At 56.5% G+C, this 20,552-nt stretch overlaps 1 protein-coding gene across 5 annotated transcripts in view; it reads left to right on the plus strand.

Annotated features, from left to right (window-relative positions):
- The window catches only part of RNF220 (ring finger protein 220), a 190,543-nt gene that overhangs the window by 61,414 nt on the left and 108,577 nt on the right, over window positions 1-20,552 (plus strand). For 3 of the 5 annotated variants that reach the window (XM_035333185.1, XM_035333180.1, XM_035333183.1), the window contains one exon: window positions 15,952-16,026. The exons of the other annotated variants lie outside the window; for them this stretch is intronic. In XM_035333185.1, the coding sequence (XP_035189076.1) occupies window positions 15,952-16,026 (75 nt within the window). The remainder of the gene's footprint in view (window positions 1-15,951; window positions 16,027-20,552) is intronic. 5 annotated transcript variants of the gene reach the window in all.

Genomic DNA, 20,552 nt, shown 5'->3' on the forward strand with positions numbered 1-20,552 from the left:
GCATTTTATAAGGTGTCTGCTGTCCTTCAGCCCCTTCCCCAGCCTGTTCTCCCCTTCGGCGGGACGGCTGCAGAACAATGGGGGCTGGCTGGGGGGGAGCTCGCTGGGGGCAGCGTGCAGAAAAGCACCTGGCCTCTCCTCCCTCCCCCTTCCCCCCAGCACCTGCAAATTAATGGAAACTTCTCCCTCCAGTCGTGCTGCCTGTGCTGTTTAACAAGGCTGAGGGTGAGGAGCTGGCCCTCCCTTCTCACCGTGGAGCCGGCTCCCAGCCCGGCTGCTCCTAGGGTGCTGCTGCAGGAGGGGTTTGGTGCAAACCAGCCATGGGGAGCTTTGAGGTGGCACTAAGGGAAGTTTCCTGCCTCTCCAAGCATTTCCCTGGCCTCCCTCAACATCTTCCTTTTGGTGTGTGCAGTCTGGCTCGAGAGCTGTCCCTGTTGTCCCTGTCTCACACCTCTGGAGCTGGCAGTGCCCGTGCGGGTGCAGGAGACCCTCTGCAGTGCCGCACTGTGCCCTGTGTTGTTCCAGCTCACTCATGGTCCCCTGCTACCTTCTGAAGCCTCGAGCCAGGTGTCTCACCTGCCTTCTGTAACAAGGGCTGTTTTCTCTTCCTGCTAGATGTGGAACTGCAAAATAGAGGCTCCACACAGATCACCCTGAGGGCTGGCGGAGCTGCGCAGGGCGGGCGTCCTTGGGGCACATCTTGTCAGCTTCACAAGCTCTTCCTCTTTCTCCTGCCTCTGTTTTTTATCCCTCGTGGCTATGGAGAGTACTTTCAAGATGCGAAACCACTGCAGGATTGTTTGTCTGCATGCACAGGCTCTGGGGAAGGCACACACCACCGGTCACATCCCTCCAAAAATATAATCTTCAAGGGTGTGTGATGGTGGTACCAAGCACTGCGGCAAGGCACAGCCTGCCCACCGGGCTCCCACCTTCATCCCTTCCACTTCAGCCCCTCGTTCCCCCACGGGGGCTGCAGGTCAGGCACCAGAGCTGGATATAGGTCGCATGTAAAGCACAAATTAAACTCTGTCCATAAAAAAAAAAAGCTGCCTGGTGTGGTCAAAATATAATGTCTTGCAAGCCAGACACTGCAAAGCTGACAAAGGCGTTTGGGGTGCTGGGAAGATTTTGATGCATTTTGCAGCTGGGATGGTTGTGGATATATTTTATTTTTTTTTCTTAAGTGAATGTCTTGTAGAAGCGTATTGAGAAAGTCTTACATGTGCTACAGGCTGGTGAAGAAGGGGCATGAATCATGTCACTTGGCTCTGTATTTAATCATATCAAACTGGTTTGGTTCTCCAACAAGTCAACATATATTATCTGTGTAAAAAAGGCATTTTACAGGGCTGAGAGTCTAAATATCATTTATAAATATTTAATTCTACAAGTGATCTTTGCAAAAGAAGGATAGCTCTTCATTATCATACCTGTGTCTATTGAAATATCACCATTATTTATCATCCACTGTTGGTGCAGCGTCCCGCCTGGGACTGGAGGAGTTATTTGGTACCGAAGGCCACCACCATGGGGCTGGTCCTGTCCCCCATGAGACGTGGTCCCGGCACGGCTGGCAGGACGTGCCTGGGGACCCTGTGCCTAAGCATGGGGCAGAATCATGCCACCAGTCTCCTTCTCCTCAGCCTAAGCAACTAGATCCACCCCAATCCTCTCTGACGGAGGTTTTGTGTAGTGCTCATCACCGATCTTGCTGTGAAGGTGCCCCATAACCCAGCTCCTCTTATAGCTGCTGAAGTGACCCACAAAAAGCAGTGTCTGCCCCCTGTCCCCGTCCCCATCCCTGTGGCTTTCTGGCTGTTTAATCTCTCTGACATTCAGCCCAGCTTTGCCCTGCTCTGTTTTGACTCCTGACAAGCCTTTCAATTTGCTCTCCCCTCTGAAGAGCTGAGAAGCCATTGATAGCTCTCCCCCTGAATTATTGAATCTCGGCATCGGGTTTCGGGCCCGGGGGAGCAGCCCCACACGCACGGGGCTCAGAGGCACGCCATCGATCAGCAGGGCTCAGCATCAGCCTGCTGCTGGCACACGTCTCTCCCTGGGCCCCTGGGTCCCCCGGCTGCTCCCTGTGCAGTGGTGAGACCCATCGGGGTGGGATGGGTGAGCACACCCCACCGAGGAGAGGCACGGCATCCCTTGTGGGTGCTGGAGAGGGATGGGTGTAGGCCTCCAGAGGTGGGCAGAGCTGAGAAGTCCTGGGAAATCCCCCCAGCAGCATCACGTTTCCCATTTGTCACCAGCCTGCCAATGTAGGAGCCTCAAGCCCCATTTGTGTCCTCTCCTGTGACACAGAATTGTGCCTTTGAGTTAGTAGAGACGTGCCAAGCACCAAGTCTCCTGGTGAAGCAGAGGCAGGACAAAGGGTTGCTCTGGAGAGAGAGCAGGTCTCTGCCTTTGGGGTTCTTGGAGAAATGAAGGTTGTTCCCCCTGGAGAAGATGGTGACAGGGGGTGTCCCATTTAATCCCCTGACTAGCTAGGACCTTCCTCTTGTCACCGTGGCATGGGCTGCTCACAGGAAACACCCATTTGTACAGCAAGTACCCTTGGTGTTTTCAGAGGTGATTGTGAATTCTTTTCTGAAGACCACAGAAACGTATGAACAGGCTGGAGAAAACCGATCCCATTTTCCACCATGTTTTCAGGAGGAACGTTTTTCCTTCCTTCTTGTCACTGCCACCCCTACAGATGATGAGAGGCAGGTATCCCTCACCCACCAGCCCCAGCCCACGTCCCCAGGAGCATCCCCTGGCACTGCTGGGCAGTGTTCATTACCCAGGAGAGGCCGGATGACTTCTCCATCCCTCCCTTACCCACTTAGGGCACTCCGAGCCCCTCCGTGGCCAGCAGGATGCAGGGGCACGACAGGAGCCGGCCTGGGAGCCAGAGTGCAAATGCGTTTGGGAGCTGAGCAGGGGGGGAGAGGAAGGGCAAGTGCGGATTTTATTAAGCGATAACACATCTGCTAATGAGATTAGGGCAGATTTTCGGGGGCACCACAGCATTGATTGGCTGGGCAGCGCTGGAGTGGCTGTGTGGGAGCACGGCGGAGCACCTGCAACCGGATCCCTTCCATTAGCCTGATCAATAGCCACCGCATGGCGGGGCGGGGGTGTTGGCAAAACTGCATAAATACATATACGAGTGCCAAGAAATCACATTACGGCCAGGGGATCCGAGCACAAGGCGGGTAACCCTTTCACCCCAGCACCCAGGGCACGGGCAGCATTAACCCTTTCGGGGCAGGCTGCTGACTGGGGCGCCGGGGTGGTGTTTGAGCCATGTGTGGCTTGGCACGGCGGTGGGAACCACTTCCCCATGCCCAGCTTGCTGCAGGCCAGGTGTTTCTTCAGCTGCAAGGTCCCCATCACGTGGCAGCGCAATGTGTGCCTTGGGATGGGGATGTGGTCGGGCAGCAGGGGTGTGAGCAGTGCACGTACGGTGTCACCCCAGCCGTGCGGTGTTTGTGGCATGCCGGGCGGGTGGGCTGGTGTCAGACATCACACCCAGGTGATGCACGAGCAGAAGGAGCTGGCAGAGGGCTGGAGAAACGATGAACCAAGGCCAGCCTGCTGGCCAGGTGTTCCTCCATGATGTCCCACTGGTAATTTGCTGTGCAACATTAGGAGACAGAGCTGTGGGACTCTCTTCTGCTTCTGCAGGATCTTGGGAGAGATGTATTCCAGTCCAGAAATACGTGTACCAAGAGGAAAGATAGGGGTGGTTTCCAGGAGAGGAGGGAAGGGAAAATGCACAATATGCAGTGAATGGCGATGGGATGACAGGGACAGATTTAGATGAGATGTTAGAAGGAAATTCTTCACTCAGAGAGCAATGAGACACTGAACAGGTTGCCTAGAGAGTCTGTGGATGCCCCATCCCAGATGTTCAAGGTCAGGTTCAATGAAGGCCTGGGCAACTTGATCTAGTGGGTGGCATCCCTGTGCATGTCAGGGGGTTGGAACTGGGTGATCTACAAAGTCCCTTCCAACCCAAGCCATTCTGTGCTTCTATGACAGGACAGCCCAAAGCAGAGCAGGCTGACGGCTAACCACAGTGTCCTCAGAGCACATCTCCTCAGAGCACAGCTGGACCAAAAGATGCCAGCTGAAGCCCAAGTTCCCCACTGCAGCCCACCGCGCGGTCCGGAGATTGCGCGCCTCTCCCCTCCAACCCCTGCTTATCATGTTTCCAGGCCCTCCCCCAGCCTTCCCAGCCCTGTTTTGACACTTCTAATTAGGGGATATTTAACACCTTGTTTTGCTTGGACCCTGCCTTCGGCCAGACAACACATCGATGGCCTCTGACTTCTCCCCTGACCCCGGCTAACCTGGCAGCTCGGGGCTCCTGGCACTGCTCTGCGGGCGCCCTGCCGCGCTCCCCCCGCCGCCCCTCGCCCACCCCAGTGGTCCGGGGTGCAGGCAGTGTGGGCCAGGACATAGCATTTCCCTTGGTAAGCGCTTTCCTGGACATGATTTAGAGCACCGAAGCCAGTAGAGAGAAAAAAAACCTGTAATAAAGTCAGCACTCTGCTTATTAAGGGGAAAAGGCTGTGCTTTACTTATACTAACATTAATTAGAGAGATATATAGGGAGCAAAGAGGCCTCTAGGAGATTTATACAGAGGCCCTGAAGATGGATGTGAGGAATGACAGACGGACAGACAGCAGCTCCCGGAGTGCCAGGAGCCTGGGAAGCGATGACAGAGAGCCATGGGGACTCAGGGATGCTTCAGTGTAGAGAGGGTGAGGGCAAGTGGGGATGGACCTGCCAAAAACACCGGGGGCGGCGTAAAGCTGGAGGGAGGAGATATGGGGGGAGGTTTCCAAGAGCATCGTCAGGGAGCATGTCTCCCTCTCCTGTTCCCCTTGGCCTTCAGAGCAGGCAGCTGCGGTGGCAGTGGCACAAGGGGTCTTAGGAGCAAGAGGTTGTTCTTCATGTCCCTGGAACCTATAGTCACCTGGGCACTGTTGTGAATTGAGGAGACTCTCAAAGCTGTTTCTTTTCAATACAGGACTTTTCTTCCCCTGTTCCCTCTTCACTGCACCAATCAAATGCTTTCCTACCGCTCCCAGCACCTGTACAAGAGGAGAAGTCACCCTGGCTTCTTCACCACCCCAGAGCAGATCTTTTTGTTAACAGCTGACCAGAGCTGGTCCCCCCTGCTCAGTGCATCACACCGGACTGCGGAGCAGCACTTGCCCCATGCCAGTGCCTATGGGTGGCACCTTGTGTGTGCCCCTGGCATGGCAGGACAGCTGACCTTTTGGGTCCTTCTGGGCCCGCCCTGGTGCCATCTGGGCCGTTCTTTTCTCATGTTTCCTTCTGGGAGCTGTGGGTGCAGAAGGGGTGGCTGAGCCCATGCCTTGCATAGGCTCCTTCTTTTCCCCCTTCCTCCCTCCTGACAGCGTATTTATTCCTCACCTGTCACCCTGGGGAGAGCAAAACTCATGCTCCTTTCCCACGGATGCTCCAGCAAGGAGCAGTGTGTCAGTGCCCTGTGAGACCATTACACCTGCTGAGCATCCCCTGCCCCATGGCACTGGTGTCCTTGGGCTTCCTTTTCTCTGCTCTAAGCCCAATTTTATGTGCAAGGACAGGACCTGACTCAGGTAGGGAAGGAAACATAACTGCTGTCCTTGCAGCCCAGTGGAAGGGTCTGTCACCCCAGGACTGTCCTACACTCGATGCTGGTGACAGCCCCCTGTTCTGGAGAGCTGCCTGTCCCCTGAGATCTGGTTCTCAGCTGCCGTGCACGGGAGGAGGTCAGCTGAGGTCTCCAGTTCCTGGTGCTCCACCACGAGCCCGTCCTGCTTTGGCCTTGTTACATGGCTGTGGCTGCTGCGGACAGTCGGCAGCTGGGGGGATTTTAAGTGCTGCTGCTCCTGCAGACCCCTCCCCGTGTCCATGGGTTGTGTCCCTGCCACTTGTCACCTTGTCCCCCTGACATTTTCTGGTTTTTATTTCTTCATCCAACCCAGGCAGAGCCCCCTCTGCTCTTCACCCCCAGCCTGGGTTAAATACAGCAGCTGACTTTGGAGGTGATTAGTAATAAAATTTTAACAAGCATCCATATGAACGTCTTTCTGTCACTTTTACGAGGCCATTTACAGCGGGGAGATATAAGAGCACCTTAAATCTCCCCCTAAGAGGAAGGGTCACGTCAGGGGGGCGGCAGGCAGAAAGTCCAGTGTGTCCCATGTCACCTGCCCGCTGGTGCTGGGGGTACCCCCTGTCACCACGAAGGGACGGGTGGCTCCACTTGGTTGCTTTCTTGATCAAGTGGCGCTGCTCCTGGGGTGGGAAAAGCAAGGAGGATGCTTGGGCTGCAGCATCGCTTAGACAAATAAACCTTGTTTGGAAACAGTGCTGGCTCAGACCATTTCCCATTCACCTCTCAGGCTCACTGCGAAATGGGGAGTGTTTGTTTCCTGTCTCTTTGCCAGAGCCTAAATTTTGGGCTTGGATCTACCCATACACTGAAGATTTTCTTTAAGAAAGACTCATAAAAGTCACACACCCTCCCTGTTTCCGGCATGCTTGGCTGCACACCACGGGCAGGGGGTGCTCCCGCTTGTGGGACGCCCAGGGCAGGTGGGAGCAGGATGGGTCCCAGGTCAGCAGTGAGTGGGAGCAGCCAGAGGGATGCTCCGAGGGGCTGAGACTATATGGAATTGTGCTGGGTGGTGCTTCATGGTGCCAAGAGCTGCCTTCTGCACCAGGCAGGATGTAGTGACATGATGCCCAGACAGAGGGGACGAGGCACTGAGTGGAGCCGTGCCCCCAGGTCACCCGCTGGCTCGGTGGCAGTGCCCAGAATAGAGCCCCGCTGTCCCCACAGCCCCCAAACCGCACTGCTCCACAACTGCTCTGCGACACTCCTTTCGTGTGGGCTCCCTGCTTCCTGTCCGGGGGGGCTGGATCAAGCACTACCTCACCCAACCTTTTAATACTAAGAAAAAACACCCGCGGCTTGCAGTCTGAGCCCTGAACGGAAGCTTAGGTTCGTTCCTTTTTCTAGTTTTAGTTCTTCAAAAGGAGGAAACACACCTTTGGATGGTGAAATCGGAAAATAAGGAAGCGAGACGAGTCTCCTCTGTGTGTAAAATGAAAGCTTGGTTGTTGTGAGCAGTGCCCAAGTGCCTGGTCTGCACCCGAGTGCTGGGCAGCCCCTTCGCAGGCAGCACAAGCTCTGCAGGAGGAGCTGCTTTGACATACCCGACATGCATCACAGCCCACGTGCATTAGCTGGGTAAATGTACACGACTTGTTTCCCACCTTGATATGCACAACCCGGGCACTGGCTGTGCAATGCAAGTGCAAACGCCACCTGTGCTAAGGCAGGGGGGAAGATGTGGGGAACACACGCCTTGGTCTAGGTGTAAAGACAGAATTAAAATGCCCTCCTGCAAACTTTCTTCTTTCCGAGGAGGCGAGACAGAGCTGCCAGTGGGCAGAGCAGGCAGTGAGGTGGGTTCATACATCTTGGGTAAAAATATGGAGTGTGGCCAGCAATAAATTAAGAGGGAAAGAGCAGTATGGAGCCCAGGCTCCAGGCCATACCAATATTTGGGTGTTTTTCTTCCCCGTGTGCATCACCAGCCGCCGCTGCTGGGAGCTGGGACAGCCCGGGTACCCGCGGGGCGGCCGGCGGGGACAGCGGCTGTGGGGGCAGCCCCGCTCCTGGGGTTCGAGTCTGCTCCGGCAGGAGGTCAAAAAGGCAAAGTTTCCTGGGAGGTGAATTATCAGAGGGAGCAATATTGGCAGGTCAAGCACATCGGTACTGGGGTAATACAGTTAAGGTGCAGAGCCTTGGAGGGAGCCCGGCCGAGGAGTGCAGCATTAAAGCAATGAGCCCGGCTTAATCTGCCCCAAGTGAGGGCAGTGGGGTCTTTAATATTGTGTCAGGCTTGCAGGCCCGTGTTGGCGGGTTATTCTTCACGGCAGCTAATGCCACTGGGCTAACTGAATTAGCCCCTCCTTCCGCGGGGTGAGCGTGGGGTTGCCGGGAGGGCGATCGTGCCTCGCAGCTGCAGGGAGAGCGAGTGATGGCCTGGAAATTCAATCAGGTGAGGAGCTGCCGCTGTCCCCAAAGGACAGGGAGCAGCCGGATTGGGGACGAGAGCCCGGGACGGGGACGCCGGCGGCTGGCTCCACGCTGTCCCTGGGCAGGGTGTCCTCCAGGGGCTGGTCCCTGCTCGGGCTGGGACCGAGCGCTGCCTGCGTCCCTCAGTCACCATCCATCAGTCCTCTGTGAGCACCACCAGGCCTCCAGGCCTCGGAGGAGACCCACGTGCTCCATCCCATCTTGCTCACCATGGGGTGCATTGGGTGCGCCCACAGGGTGCTGGGACCTGCAGGGTCTCTCCAGCCGAGCTGGGTGGCCCAGGTGCCAGTCTCCACCACACCTGCAGCATCTTCATTTAGTCAGTTTGAACTGAAAGTTCATCAGTGAGGGACGGGCAGGCCCGAGGAACTCACAAGCAGGACTTCTGCCCGGCTTCGCTGCTGGGACAAGCTGCCAAGGGACCTCTTCTTTGTGGATGCCCCATGGGACCCGCACAGCAATGGCCCAGCATCATTCCCAGCAGTCATTTTCTGTCCTTTGCATAAATAAATAAATAAATAAATAAATAAAAACTTTGCAAGCATTTGGTTGTTGTCCTCCAAACCTGCCGTTGCTGTTTACCTCTCCCAGCCTCACCATTTTCTTTCCCCTCCACATCTAGTTGAAGGCATCCCGGTGAATAATGCAGCATCCCGAGCAGGCACCGCTGTCCGTGCACTGCCCGCAGTGCCGCTCACCTGGGTGTTGGGGCTGGGGACAGCCTGGAGCCGGGCAGGGGCAGTTTGGCAGCTCCAAAGGCAGGATCCGTGCTGTGGCTGGGGGATGCTGCAGTGTTGGGGAGGTCACTGCTCCCCCACGGGCACAGCCCCCTCCCACCTGCCCTGCCTCGAGCTGAAGCCACCGTCCCTTTGTCCCTGCAGGTCCCCTTTCCTTTCCAGGTGCCCCTTTGATCTTCAAACCTGCCCCAGCTCCCTCCGCCCCCCTCCCTCGCGTTGTTATAAATGGAGGCTTTGGCTGCCTTTAAATAGTCATATCTATCAGACAAGCTCATGTCAGCCATAAATCCTGCAGTAATGATGATTTTCTAAGTGGGTCGACCAGAGCTATTTCCGCTCCAGCCTCAAGTTACCGCACATGTCCCCCCCCCCCAGGGGCCGGCAGCTTCATTTGTTGTCCCCCTAATTGTCATTTCTCCTCTAACGTGCTCAGGCAGAAGCTGGAAGGAAAAGAGCTGGGGGTCCCCTCTGCCCCCACGTGTCCATGCCTGGGAGGGGGATTTGGAGGGGGGGTGGACTGCAGGCAGGGGACTGGCAGCAGGAGCCCACCATATGGATACCCTTACACCTCGTCCCACGCCGCCCCCTCCCCAGCTGTGCCCGACGTGTGAAAGCTGTAATTGCAGGTAATCCCCCCGCGCTGCGCATGGTTTGAATTTGGCAAGAGCAGGAATGTGGAAGGGAGAAGGGGAAATAATACTGACCAGGCGTGCTGCAGGGCCAACATCTGCACGAGCCATCAGTGCACATCTGGCTGCAGCTGCCTGCTCTTGGTAGCCCAGCCAGTCGCTGTGGTAGCCCATGGGGTCTGCCTGCTGCCCCACGATGGGCAGGGCACGGACACCGCCTAGGCTGACATTGCTGCTGAGGTTTGGTCAGTCACACGGACTTTCTGTGCCTTGTAACACAGAGAAGGGCTTCCAGGGTGCCCTTCACTGTTTCTTCTGCAGAGCAGAGCCGTGGCACACTCCTCCAGGCTTCCTAGGGCTGGCACTGCCGGGCAGCATCCCCCCAGTGAGATCCCTCTGGGGAGGCGAGGCGAGGTGGGACCAGCAGAGCCAGAGGGGCTTTGTTGCCTCCAGGTGCCATGGAGCTCAGCTGGTCTGTTTGCAATCGATAGGGATGGAAAGCCTGGATGTCCTCTAGGTAAAAGCCCTGCTGGACCTTCCCATCCTGACCCTTAACTCCAAGATTACTTTGGGAACGTGCATAGTCAAGGTGCAAATCCTTGCTGCTGGTGAGCTCCAGTGCGCTGGGAGGGGAAGCTTTAAGCAGCAGGCTCTGCTGTTACACCTCCTAAACGTGGCTGGTGCCTGCCTGGGGCTGACCCAGGAGCACGAGCACCCCCTGCCCAGTGGCTGACATCCCCTCCTGCCCTCCCAGCCCCGAGGAAAACAGCCTGAGCTCGCCCAGCGAGACAGCAGATGCAATTGCCTCCCAAGGCTTCAGCTAACCCCCCAGCTTTCCGAGGGCAGTGCAGGTGTCATAGGCATTGTCTCTTTGGAAATTAATTTTCCTGTCGATTTCCTTATTTCTCTTAATTGATGAGGGGCATGTCTTAGGCGTGTTGCCAGCGGCACCAGCCACAGCCTCCCGTAGGCATCAGCGGAGCCAAAAGCGCGAGCGCTGAGGGCTGGGGAGTGTAATGAACTCTCAGAGGACTCGTTGCAGCTCAGCCCATGCTCTAGATTAGCTGAGGAATCATCTGGCCCAGCTATTAACTGTCCCATTTAACATCATAAATTATTAACCTAATTTTGAGGAGGGTCGGTGACGGATCACGCTGATTTTGTCGGCCTTGCCGCAGCCTCCCCGTGCGGGCAGAGCCTCCGGCAGCGCCCGGGAGCAGTGCCTGCAGGAGCATGGAGATGGGGACAGCTCATCCTTGCTGCTGGGAGGCTTCCAGCCCAGCAGAGGGACCAGGAACAGCCAGGGCAGGGCAGCGCCTGGGGGGGACGGGTGGATAAGGTGATTATAAGAGATGTCCCTTGGGGAAGAGCTAAGCAATCCCCTCCCTGGCTTTTGAGGAGCCGTGGTGATGCTGAGAAATGCATCCGGACCACTTTGTGCCCCGTAACACGCTGCTCCAGGGCTGTGCCACGGGCACTTTGTCCTAGAGCTGCTCCCTGTCACCGCTGGCTGGCTGACCAGGTCGCCTGCCCCTAGAGGAGCTGGGTTAAGCATCTCGCAGGCTGCTCTTCAGTCTGGACAGCAGAGGGTTGGGAGCATCTGCTTCTCTCCTTACACTCAGAGAGTAGAGCTTGTTCTGAATGTGGCAGCACTTCCTGGGAGAAGTTAATAAAATAGGGGAAAAAAGTGAATTCTTAGGTCTAAAAGTTTCATGCCATTCAGAGTTTTTTCAAATCATGTGGAAATTTCAGTGGAAAATTTAGGGATATCATCGTTTCTTTCCCCATTACCTTTATCAAGAGAGATGTGTGCAGAGAGCAGGGGCTAAGAAACGCCCTCCAACCAGCATTATTTCCTAACCGCGTGGAAAAATTTTGAAGTCGTTTGGCTTGTCAAAAACCATACAACCCTCAAGGAGAGCAAGCTCTGAAAACCCTTGTAAAACGCCTCTTTCATTCTGGCGTCACAGAAAGGACTTTTTGTTTCCCCACGAGCAGCTGCGCGGCTCGGCGCTGCCTGTCCGCGCGCGTGTCCCGGCCGCTAACCCAAAGTGCCCGCAGCTCGTGCTGCCGCTGCTGCCCCTCTCCCATAAAACATGAGGTTGGAAGAGTCCAGCATTTGCAGACCCAGAGCTTCCACATGCCCCTGGCCCACAGTGAGCCTTCAGACATCTGCAGGATGGAGAAGGCACAAGGAAATTGCGGTGCGCACGCAGCACAGCCCGGCACGGGGCTGGTGCCCAGCACACGGATATAAAATACAGCGCCCTGCCATAAAACATGCACTGCTAGTCTATATATTTTGCAATCCCTTTAAAGATTTTTTTTTTCTTTAAACCCCTCACCCCAGCTCCCTCCCCGCTCTCCCCCCAAAAAAATTATTATAAAGAATTATTGCCATTAGTACGTCTTTCCCAGTGAAAGGAGAAAATCGCCTCATTCATAATTTATACCCTCAATTACTATTAATAAAGAAATATTTCAGCAGAAAATCGCCTGGGAAAATTACACGTAACATTGCATTAACATTCTATTTGAACATTTTCATCACATTTGTTATAGAGTTAATAAGAGGGATATGCTCCCCTGACTTCTTCATGAAATTATGGGCTGCCTATGATAGTTTAATCTTTTAGACTTTATATAATATATTCACTTTACTAATTGAGCTATCCAAGGAGCAGTTAGGGATGTTCTTAAACGTGGAAGACAAAGTAATCAGGGCCGTGACTTCCTGACTAGCAGATCTTCTTCCGGAGATGAGGAGCCCCACGTGTGAGGAGCACACTGCTGTGTGTGTGCTGGGTGCTGCTCCACCAGCCCTTCCCGCAACGCCCTGCCTGCGCTGGAAAGCGAGTGGGACTGCAGGGTTTCGGTGATTTTCAGGCTGGCGAAGCATTCCCCTAAAGCTCCACTTGTATTTCAGAGAGTGGGTCTGGTGGGCATGGCCGAGGTCTTCTCCCTGGAATAAGAAATGCCCGGTGTGGGGGGTTTCTCAGGAGCAGTGCTTCGTCTGGACAAGCCTTTAGGGTCCAATTCACCGCTGGGCCCAGTCGGTACCCCGTGGGCATTGCTCTGGCCCAGTGTGTGCTCGTCCATGGTGAGCACCTGCAGTCGCCCCCAAACTGTTCTTATGACTTCAGATCCCTGCGGACTGCTGGCAAATCCTGACGGCGAGCCAAAGGGTTAACAAAAAGCTTTCATGCCCTGGGATTCATTATCTGGAACTCATTAAGCAGCAAATAAGAGCCCGGATGTTGCCAACTGAGCCCTGCTGAAGGCACCTCCTGGGGGTGAGGCAGCCTGGGACTGCAGGAGGACTCCTGCAGGAGACCAGAGACAGGACCCAAAGCTGTAGGTTGGTCACCTCGGGGCTGAGCTCTGTATTCCCAGCCCAGGTGAGCCCATGGGGGGACAGGGACAGGTGTGTGACAGCCCAAGCCCACTGCTCCCCATGGAGCAGAGCTTCCCACATGGTTGCAAAGGAGCACGCAGCTCCATCGAGGTTTTAATGGTGAAGATTGGCCCTCCCTGGCACGTTGCTCCTGGGGTGCTCAGCACCCTCCCTGCTGAGCTTGCAGCCAGCATTTTCCTGGGTGACACAAGCCTTGGCCACCACTGAGCCACGCTGGGCAAGCAGCAGCCCAGGGAGCCCACAACGGGCAGGGGGCCACGAGCTGCCCCCTCTGCCAGCATGGGGGGGGATTTCCAGGGCCAAACGGGCAGAGACCAGGGAAGGTGAAGCCTGGGCTGTCGGCCCCGGGGAAGGGCAGGATGGGCCACGCTGCAAACAGGACGAGGCTTGTAAACAGGGCTCCAGCTGGGATAAATTTGGTCCGTTGGGGCTGCAGCTCCAGCGCGGCAGGACACTTTTTCAGGGCATTGTCGAAAGGATAAGGGGGGAAAGCTTTGTGTTTCCACGTGGGAGCTTGTCGTGGCGTTGCTGTGCCCCGTACCTGTGTGCTCGGACAGCCTGCAGACGCCGTCCCCAGGGTCACTGCTTTGCAGCCCTGCTGGGACCACGCAGCTTGGCTTTGGCAGTCACCCATGGGTGTCCGGGAGCATTTGTACGTGGGGCAGGGCAGTTCTGGAGCTGAATGTCTCTGCAGGACTTCAGAAATGGGGATGAGGGCTCCTGAGCGTTTTCTCTAGTTCTGTCATGGGTTCTGGACAGGCCTTATTTCCCTGACAAAATCACCCGTGATCCGAGGAGCAAAGGGCACGGAGCGCTCTGTCAGCGCTGCTCTGCCAGGACCGAAGTCTTCTCTAAAGGCCATGTTTAGAGGCAGCCTAATTTTCACATCTTAATTTTATTTTTCTCACATCTCTCCCTGACACACACATGCACACACACACACTCCTATTGGAAAAACGATTTTAATACCCATGGCACATTGTCCTGGTGTGATATAAAATCCAATGACATGTGGCATTTGGAAAAGGTCACTTCCCCCATCAGGATTCATTATCCTGCCTCAGCCCGGGAAGCCATGGGGTTGCCCCCTCCTCTGCGGACCCCTTGCCCCTCGCCGGCTGCGGTGGGCGAGCAGGACGAGGGGATGAGGCAGGGCCGCCCCTGCAGCTGCAGAGCGAGGGCTCTGCTTGCTCGTGCTCATGTCCCTGCCCGTGGGAAGGCTCAGGATGTGCAAACCAGCTCCTCTGGTCAATGTTGGGTGCACAAGGCTCGGGCTGGCTTTCTGCTGCCTCCCCCTGCCCCACCTCTGTTCCCGTTAGAGCAGGAGCCGGCTCTTGCGGTGCCCTCACTCCGCACGGTTGCAGAAGGGAAACGTTCCCCTTCCCTGTTTCAGTTGTTCAATTTTCAGCCGGGCGGGTTTGGGAAGTGCCCTTCTGGGTCGGTGTGCTCACCACCAGCTAGGCAGAACCGAGAAGAGAAAGCGGAGGAGACCAGGAGAGCCCGGCTCCTTGCTCAGGACCCCCTTTGCCCAAGCACACCCACCTCCCCAGGCTGCTTCCAGCTCCCTGTAGACACAAGAAGGAAGATCCTGGAGGTGCCCGGTGGCAAGGGGAGGGCAGAGGGACTGGCATTGAGGACTTCTCTCCTTGGCCACAAGCAACCTTGGGCCACCCTGTCACCCCCATGGGCCAGACTCCCACCTGCAGCAGAGGGGAGGTGCGAGGGTGGGTGCAGGGAGAGCAGAGGCTGGGGCAGGGCAGGGGATGAGAGCAGAAGCGGGGTTTTTTTCCCAGAAAGAGGAGGATTTGCATTACTTTTGCATCAGGGAGTGGGGTTTGATGCCTGCTGAAGATGACTTTTCCGAGTGCTGAGGGTGATGGCGAGTGTAGCCCCTTCCACCATATAAACACCGATGAGTTATGGGTACCCCAGCCTCTAATTATGCAGTCAGCCCCAAATAGGCTGTGTCTAACGAGGCTGACAGACTAATATCTCAAGAGCCTTTAATGCGTTATCATCTCTTGCTGTATGACCTCATATTTATAACTGCTCTGGTGGGAGGTTGAGAAATGTCCTTCTCGTCCCCCAGCCCCCTCCCCAACTTCCCCCCCCCCCCCCCAAGCAGCAGCTCTTCAGCCTCATCTGTTAGGATCAGGAGGAGAGAGGCGACTTCTCTCCATCCATCACCAGCCGAGTTTGCGCTATTAGATGATTAAAGACATTTTTTATAATATTTGGAAGAGGCTTTGAAATGTCTCTCAAACAGGGTGATTTATGCCTGCTTAACCCTTGCCTGGCCAGGCCGGGGGCCGGCGGTGGCGGCGGCCCAAGCGGTTGGGCAGCCCGGTGACAAGGTGTGATTCATGAGCGCACGGCACCTGCAGGAAGCTCCGGGCAGCTCCCAACACAACGGGGACTTGGTGGTTTCTGAGGCTGCAACGGCTCGAGCAGGAGGAAACGGCGCCTGCCCCCTCCCCAGCGCTTACACAAGAGGCCCCTGGGGGGGCGTGCTCCACCGCACGCATGTGGCACCTCCTGCTCCCGCCCATGAGCAGGAATATCCCATCCTGTCCCATGCCATCCCATGCCATCCCATGCCATGCCATCCCATCCCATCCCATGCCATCCCGTCCTGTCCCATCCCATCCCATCCCATCCCGTCTCATCCCAACCCATCCCATCCCATCCCACCCCGTCCCATCCCATCCTGTCTCATCCCAGCACATCCCATCCCATCCCATCCCCATCCCATCCCATCCCCTCCTATCCCAACCCATCCCATAGACTCACTCTCATAAAAGGTCAGGGGCATCTAGATCCATCTTTAGGGCATCGCAGCCTTGCTCGGAGTCAGTCAGAAAGACTTGTGGGGATGATGGCCGTGCTCATGCTAAAAACCTGCCAGCGGCCAAATCGCTGTTGTTCTCCGTGGTTTGTCCCAGTGGGGAGTGGAGGCTTGCCCTCAGGTTGGGGAAGGAAGCCCGCCTCCTCTGATCACAGACGTAATATTTCATAATCCCAATTTCTTGTCAATTGATTGCCAGATAGAAGCGACAACCAAAGAGGGCCCCAGGCGTCTGCAACTGCCACTCATCGTATGATTTTAACTCTCCCCCTCTGTAAGTTTGCATTATTTTCTTCTTGTTGTTGTTGTGTCCTAAAGAAACATTTCCCCCCCTTCCCTCCCCAAAAAGACTCTGGGAAACCCCGCTGCCCTCATCAGTTCGGTACTGAATGTCCGAATAGCCGAGGAGGGTTAATGCATGACTAACAGGCGTTTTATTAAAACGGTTCATCTGTCATTTCAGAGTCCAAGAGATCGATACATTTCTTATAATCATGGCCTAAAATCATCTTTAGCACCACTGCTTGCGGGTGTCAGACCCTGGGCAGCAGCTTAGGGGACCTGGGCATCTCCTGCCACCCCCTCGTGCCCCCCTCCCCCCCGCTGTGCCCCCAATGCTCCCACAGCCAGGGAATCGTGTAGCCCAGCCACCCCCCACCCCCAGCCCCTGTCCCGAGGGTGCAGACCCCCCCAGTGCCCAGCCTTGCTGGCTGTTGCACCCCCTAATTCCCCGTGGGGTGCCATCTCCCGGCTCCCCCCTCCATCTGCCTGCCCCGAGACACTCCCGGCCAGCTCTGGAGACACCGTGACAAACCCCACAGCCACGGGACCCCGGCCCCGGTGGCCTCAAAGCCCTGTGTGCAGCCCCCACAGGCGTGCCCGAGGCTGGGGACCCTCGCTGGGGGCTGATGCTCTCCGGGTGTTTGGCTGTGCCGCAGCATCCATCACCTCCTCATCCTGCACGTGGGGCCGGACCAGCCTCGTGCCCCCCAGATCTGCTCCCTGCTGTCGCCCTGCAGCCCCTGCAGGGGACAAGACGGTTCATATAAAATGAAGGCCAGCTCATCCCATCACTTTCCGTGTCTCTTTCCTGCGCTCATCCAGCTACACATGGCTTGAGCCACCTGGGGAGAAATCCCAGCGCTCCTGTCCGCCCCACGGGTGAGTGCCCAGTGCTCGTCCCCTCCCACGCCCTCGCCATGGGGCTGGGAGGAGATTTTCCAGACCCCCGGGGTCCAGCCCTCTCCTTCCCCGCCTCATCGCTTATTTTTTAGGCCATTATGTTCGACAGGGAGAATTTGTTTCTGTCCAGAGCCGATGCCCGGACAGTCTCAAGCCTGGGGGAATTTATCATCCTGAGCATTTGTTTGTGGGTCTCCAGGACCCTCTGCCCCACAGCCAGATGCTTCCCCGTCTCCTCCAGGGAGCCTGCTGCCCCTGGGAGCCCTGACCCCACTCTTTCTGTGTGGATGCCCGGACAGGCAGGCTCCCCACACCCTCACACTCCGGGCACGCACATGCCCCACTCCGCAGCCCCATGTCTCGGTGCCGAGGAGGGGTAAGAACAGCGGGTGGCAATCTGGGGGCTCGGGAAGCTCCAGCTCATGTCTGTGCTGACATCCTGCACCAAGGGACAGCGGGGCGGTGGAGACGCCTGCACCCACGTGCATGCATCTACATGCATGGTCAGTGTGACCACGTTGGGGTTGTGGAGAGGATTTGGGGTCCTTCAGGCTCAGGTCTAGCAGGACAGAGCTGCAATGGGATTGCATTTCCAAATCACCACCACTGCTGTGTCAGCTGGGGACCGGCGCTGAGACCCCCTCTGCCACCAGCCCCTCTCCTCCTGCCCCAGGGGCAGCCTGACCACCCGGGTGAGGTGACCAAGGGTTGCTCTGGATGCCAGAAGAGCCCGAGGAGAAGGAAGGGGTGCAGGGCCGCTCCACCAAGCACCGCCCGTCCCCGCAGCCCCATCCCCTCCCCGGCCGCCCACATTCCTCTGCAGCGCCGGGGAGGGGGCCAACCTTTGGCACGTTTATTGACATTCCCAGAGTTCATACTGCAACTCTACAATCTTTCCCCGAGATTATTAAGAATTAATTGATCACTTTTATATTCCCCCCGATACCCAGTGCTGCTCCGCGACAGGCAGCGGGAGGAGGAAGGGAGACGGGAGGAGGGCGGGGTGTGTGTAAAAAACACACTGATAAATGTTAATTACTCTTTTACAGCCCTTGTCAAATTCCAAAGCAAGTCGTAAATTCATTAAACTCTAACGGATTAAGCACATGCAGCTTATTTAGTCGCCATAAACAAGATCATTTGGATGTTGATTTTCCCCTTTTTATTGCTCCAGCAGAAAAGGGGAAAAATCAGATCAGGGAAGCAGTTGGTGGTTACCAGGGCGTCAGAAAAGTTTGGATTTATTTTATATCTTGTTTTGGTGCTCCGTGGCAGCTCTCCGGAGCCCATCAGTCCCCCCGCAGGGAGCGTGGGGCTGCCAGGAGCTGTGTCCTTGCCCCAGGTGGCTGAGCCTGAGCGGGCAAGCAGGGGAGGAGAGGGGCTGTGGGACGTGTCCATCCTTGGTGCTAAAAGGGTCTCTGTGTCCCAGGGCTGCCTCCTTAGTTCCAAGGCCCTTAAAGACCCGAGACAGATGGGTTGCTTTTCCCATTTAGCATACCACCAGCCCTGCTCACCACGGGACATTTCTGCCCCCACTCTGGCGCTGTCCCCAGGGTGCTGAATGTGTCCCCATCCGAGCCTGGTGGCGGAGGAGAGGAGCAGGGGAGGGACGCTGTGCTGCCACCAGCACCGAACGGGGAGGGACGAGGCGCCCGTGGCTGCTCTGAACACGGGGACGGGCCCCGGGGTCCGGGCCCTACATCGCTGCCGACCCGCGCGGCGTGCTCGCCATCCTGCACTTGCACGTGTTAATAATCCAGGCTGACCTCCTGAGCTGCGGGAGCAGGGGAAGGAGAATGAGAGGAGGGTCACGGAGATTAATTAATACTCAGGGCTCTAATTATGAGTTTCTTCAACACCGGGCTTCTAATGAGGAACAGGCGCTGAGACAGCTCCGAGGCCCGCTGCCCCACAGCTGGCCCTGCTGAGACATCTCCTGCCTCCTCGCAGGGCCAGTTGTTTGGGGAGAGGGATGGGAGCCAGCCCCCGGCCCCCCGCATTCCCCACTGCTGCACGGCGAGCACTGGAGACCTCCCACCACCCCCAGCACGCCGGGGGGACAGGGGCAGGAGGTGGCCAGGGACCTTGGTGGGAGCATCCCCTTGGTCCCACGGGGTGGAGGATGCTTTCCCGGCGCCGTGCTGGTGGCTGGCCCTGCTGATGCTGTGGGGTTGGCCACGTTCCACCGAGCTGCTGGTGGCCGTGGGGCTTCTCCAGCACCCGGGTGCCTCCGGTGAGGCTGTGCTGATGGGAGCAGGCGGCAGCCGTGCGCTACAGGCAGCAGAGGGAACTCTAAACACCTTGCCAGCGCTCACTGCTTCGCTGCTACTGAAAATAAATAAATAAATAAATAAATTAGGGCTTGTGCTTCAGCACTTCATCTAAAAAAGATGTCCTGAGCAGTGGAGGGATGACCTCCTTCCTCCTGCCCTGCCTGAGCCTGAAAGCAGTATATCCTGGAGGGTTTGTGCCATGGGGATGCACACCACCCTCTGTGCTCGCCCCCGGGGGGCACAGGGGAGGAGAGGAGCCCTGCGGGTCCCAAACACCGGGGTGTCATCCTTCAGAGCCCCGCTCCTGGCCAACATCCCCCTCCTGCAGGCTCCAGACCTTTCCTCGCGGTGGGTGCAAAGGGCACTGATAAGCACTTCAGAGCCAGCAGTGCCTGCAGGGTCCCCCCGCACAGTCCGGGGCTCGGCTGCCGTCATCCCACGCAGGGACGTGCCCCGGGCCCCGCTCCCGAGGTCCCCCCACGGCGATGGGCGCCAAGGGGGCGGCGAGGGGTTAACGGCAGGAGCGTGCCCCACGCTAAGCAGTAGCTAACAGCCACCAGCTAATAACTTTATGGCTTCAAAGCAGCGCATTTATCATGCTGAAGTTTGTTTATGCACTAGTTATATGGCGCATTATACCAGGTCTGTGTTTGGCTGATAAATTCCCAGTGACAAGCGAGGCTACCAATGGGGACTGCCTGAGTCCAAAAGACCGGTAGCTTTTTCCTGAACTCTGCTTTCTGAGATAAGCGTGGTTTTTCCCTCTTTTACTTTGTAACTAGGAAAAAAAAAAAAAAAAAAGGCAACCAGTAAAGGCAGAGAAAGAGGGAGATTCCTGTCCCAGACAAGTCGCCCAATGCCACGGTCCCCATTGAGGAGCAGAGGAGGAGGAGGAGGAGGGAGGCTGCCTGGCGAGGACCTGCCCGGAGGCTGTGTGGCAGCACCTCCGTGGTGGCAAGTGATGCACATGGGCCCATAACAAGAGGTTTGTGCATGTGCAGAGCAGGCACTGACAAGCCCACATGGGATCTGGGAAGTTCCCAGGAACAGCAAAGCTCAGTTCCTGCTGCCTTTAGGGAGAGTATTTTGGGGGTGGAAGGATTAGAGGGCGGCGTGGTGACCTTCTAGTCCTGCCTAAAGTTTCTGAAATGATATATGATCATAGCATTCGTCATTATCTCTCACTGTTTTTATTGTACTTGTCGTTATTTTGAGGTTGCGTGAGCGTGCAATTTGTTGCTGAGCACAGCACAGCTGCTGCACTCACCTGTACCCCCTCACTGCTGGGTTAAATCGCTTTAATCCTGCTAATAATAATGACCTTCACATTTCTGGCTAGTTCTAT

This window comes from Oxyura jamaicensis, chromosome 8, assembly GCF_011077185.1.
Source record: "Oxyura jamaicensis isolate SHBP4307 breed ruddy duck chromosome 8, BPBGC_Ojam_1.0, whole genome shotgun sequence".
Classification (NCBI taxonomy): Eukaryota; Metazoa; Chordata; class Aves; order Anseriformes; family Anatidae; genus Oxyura; species Oxyura jamaicensis.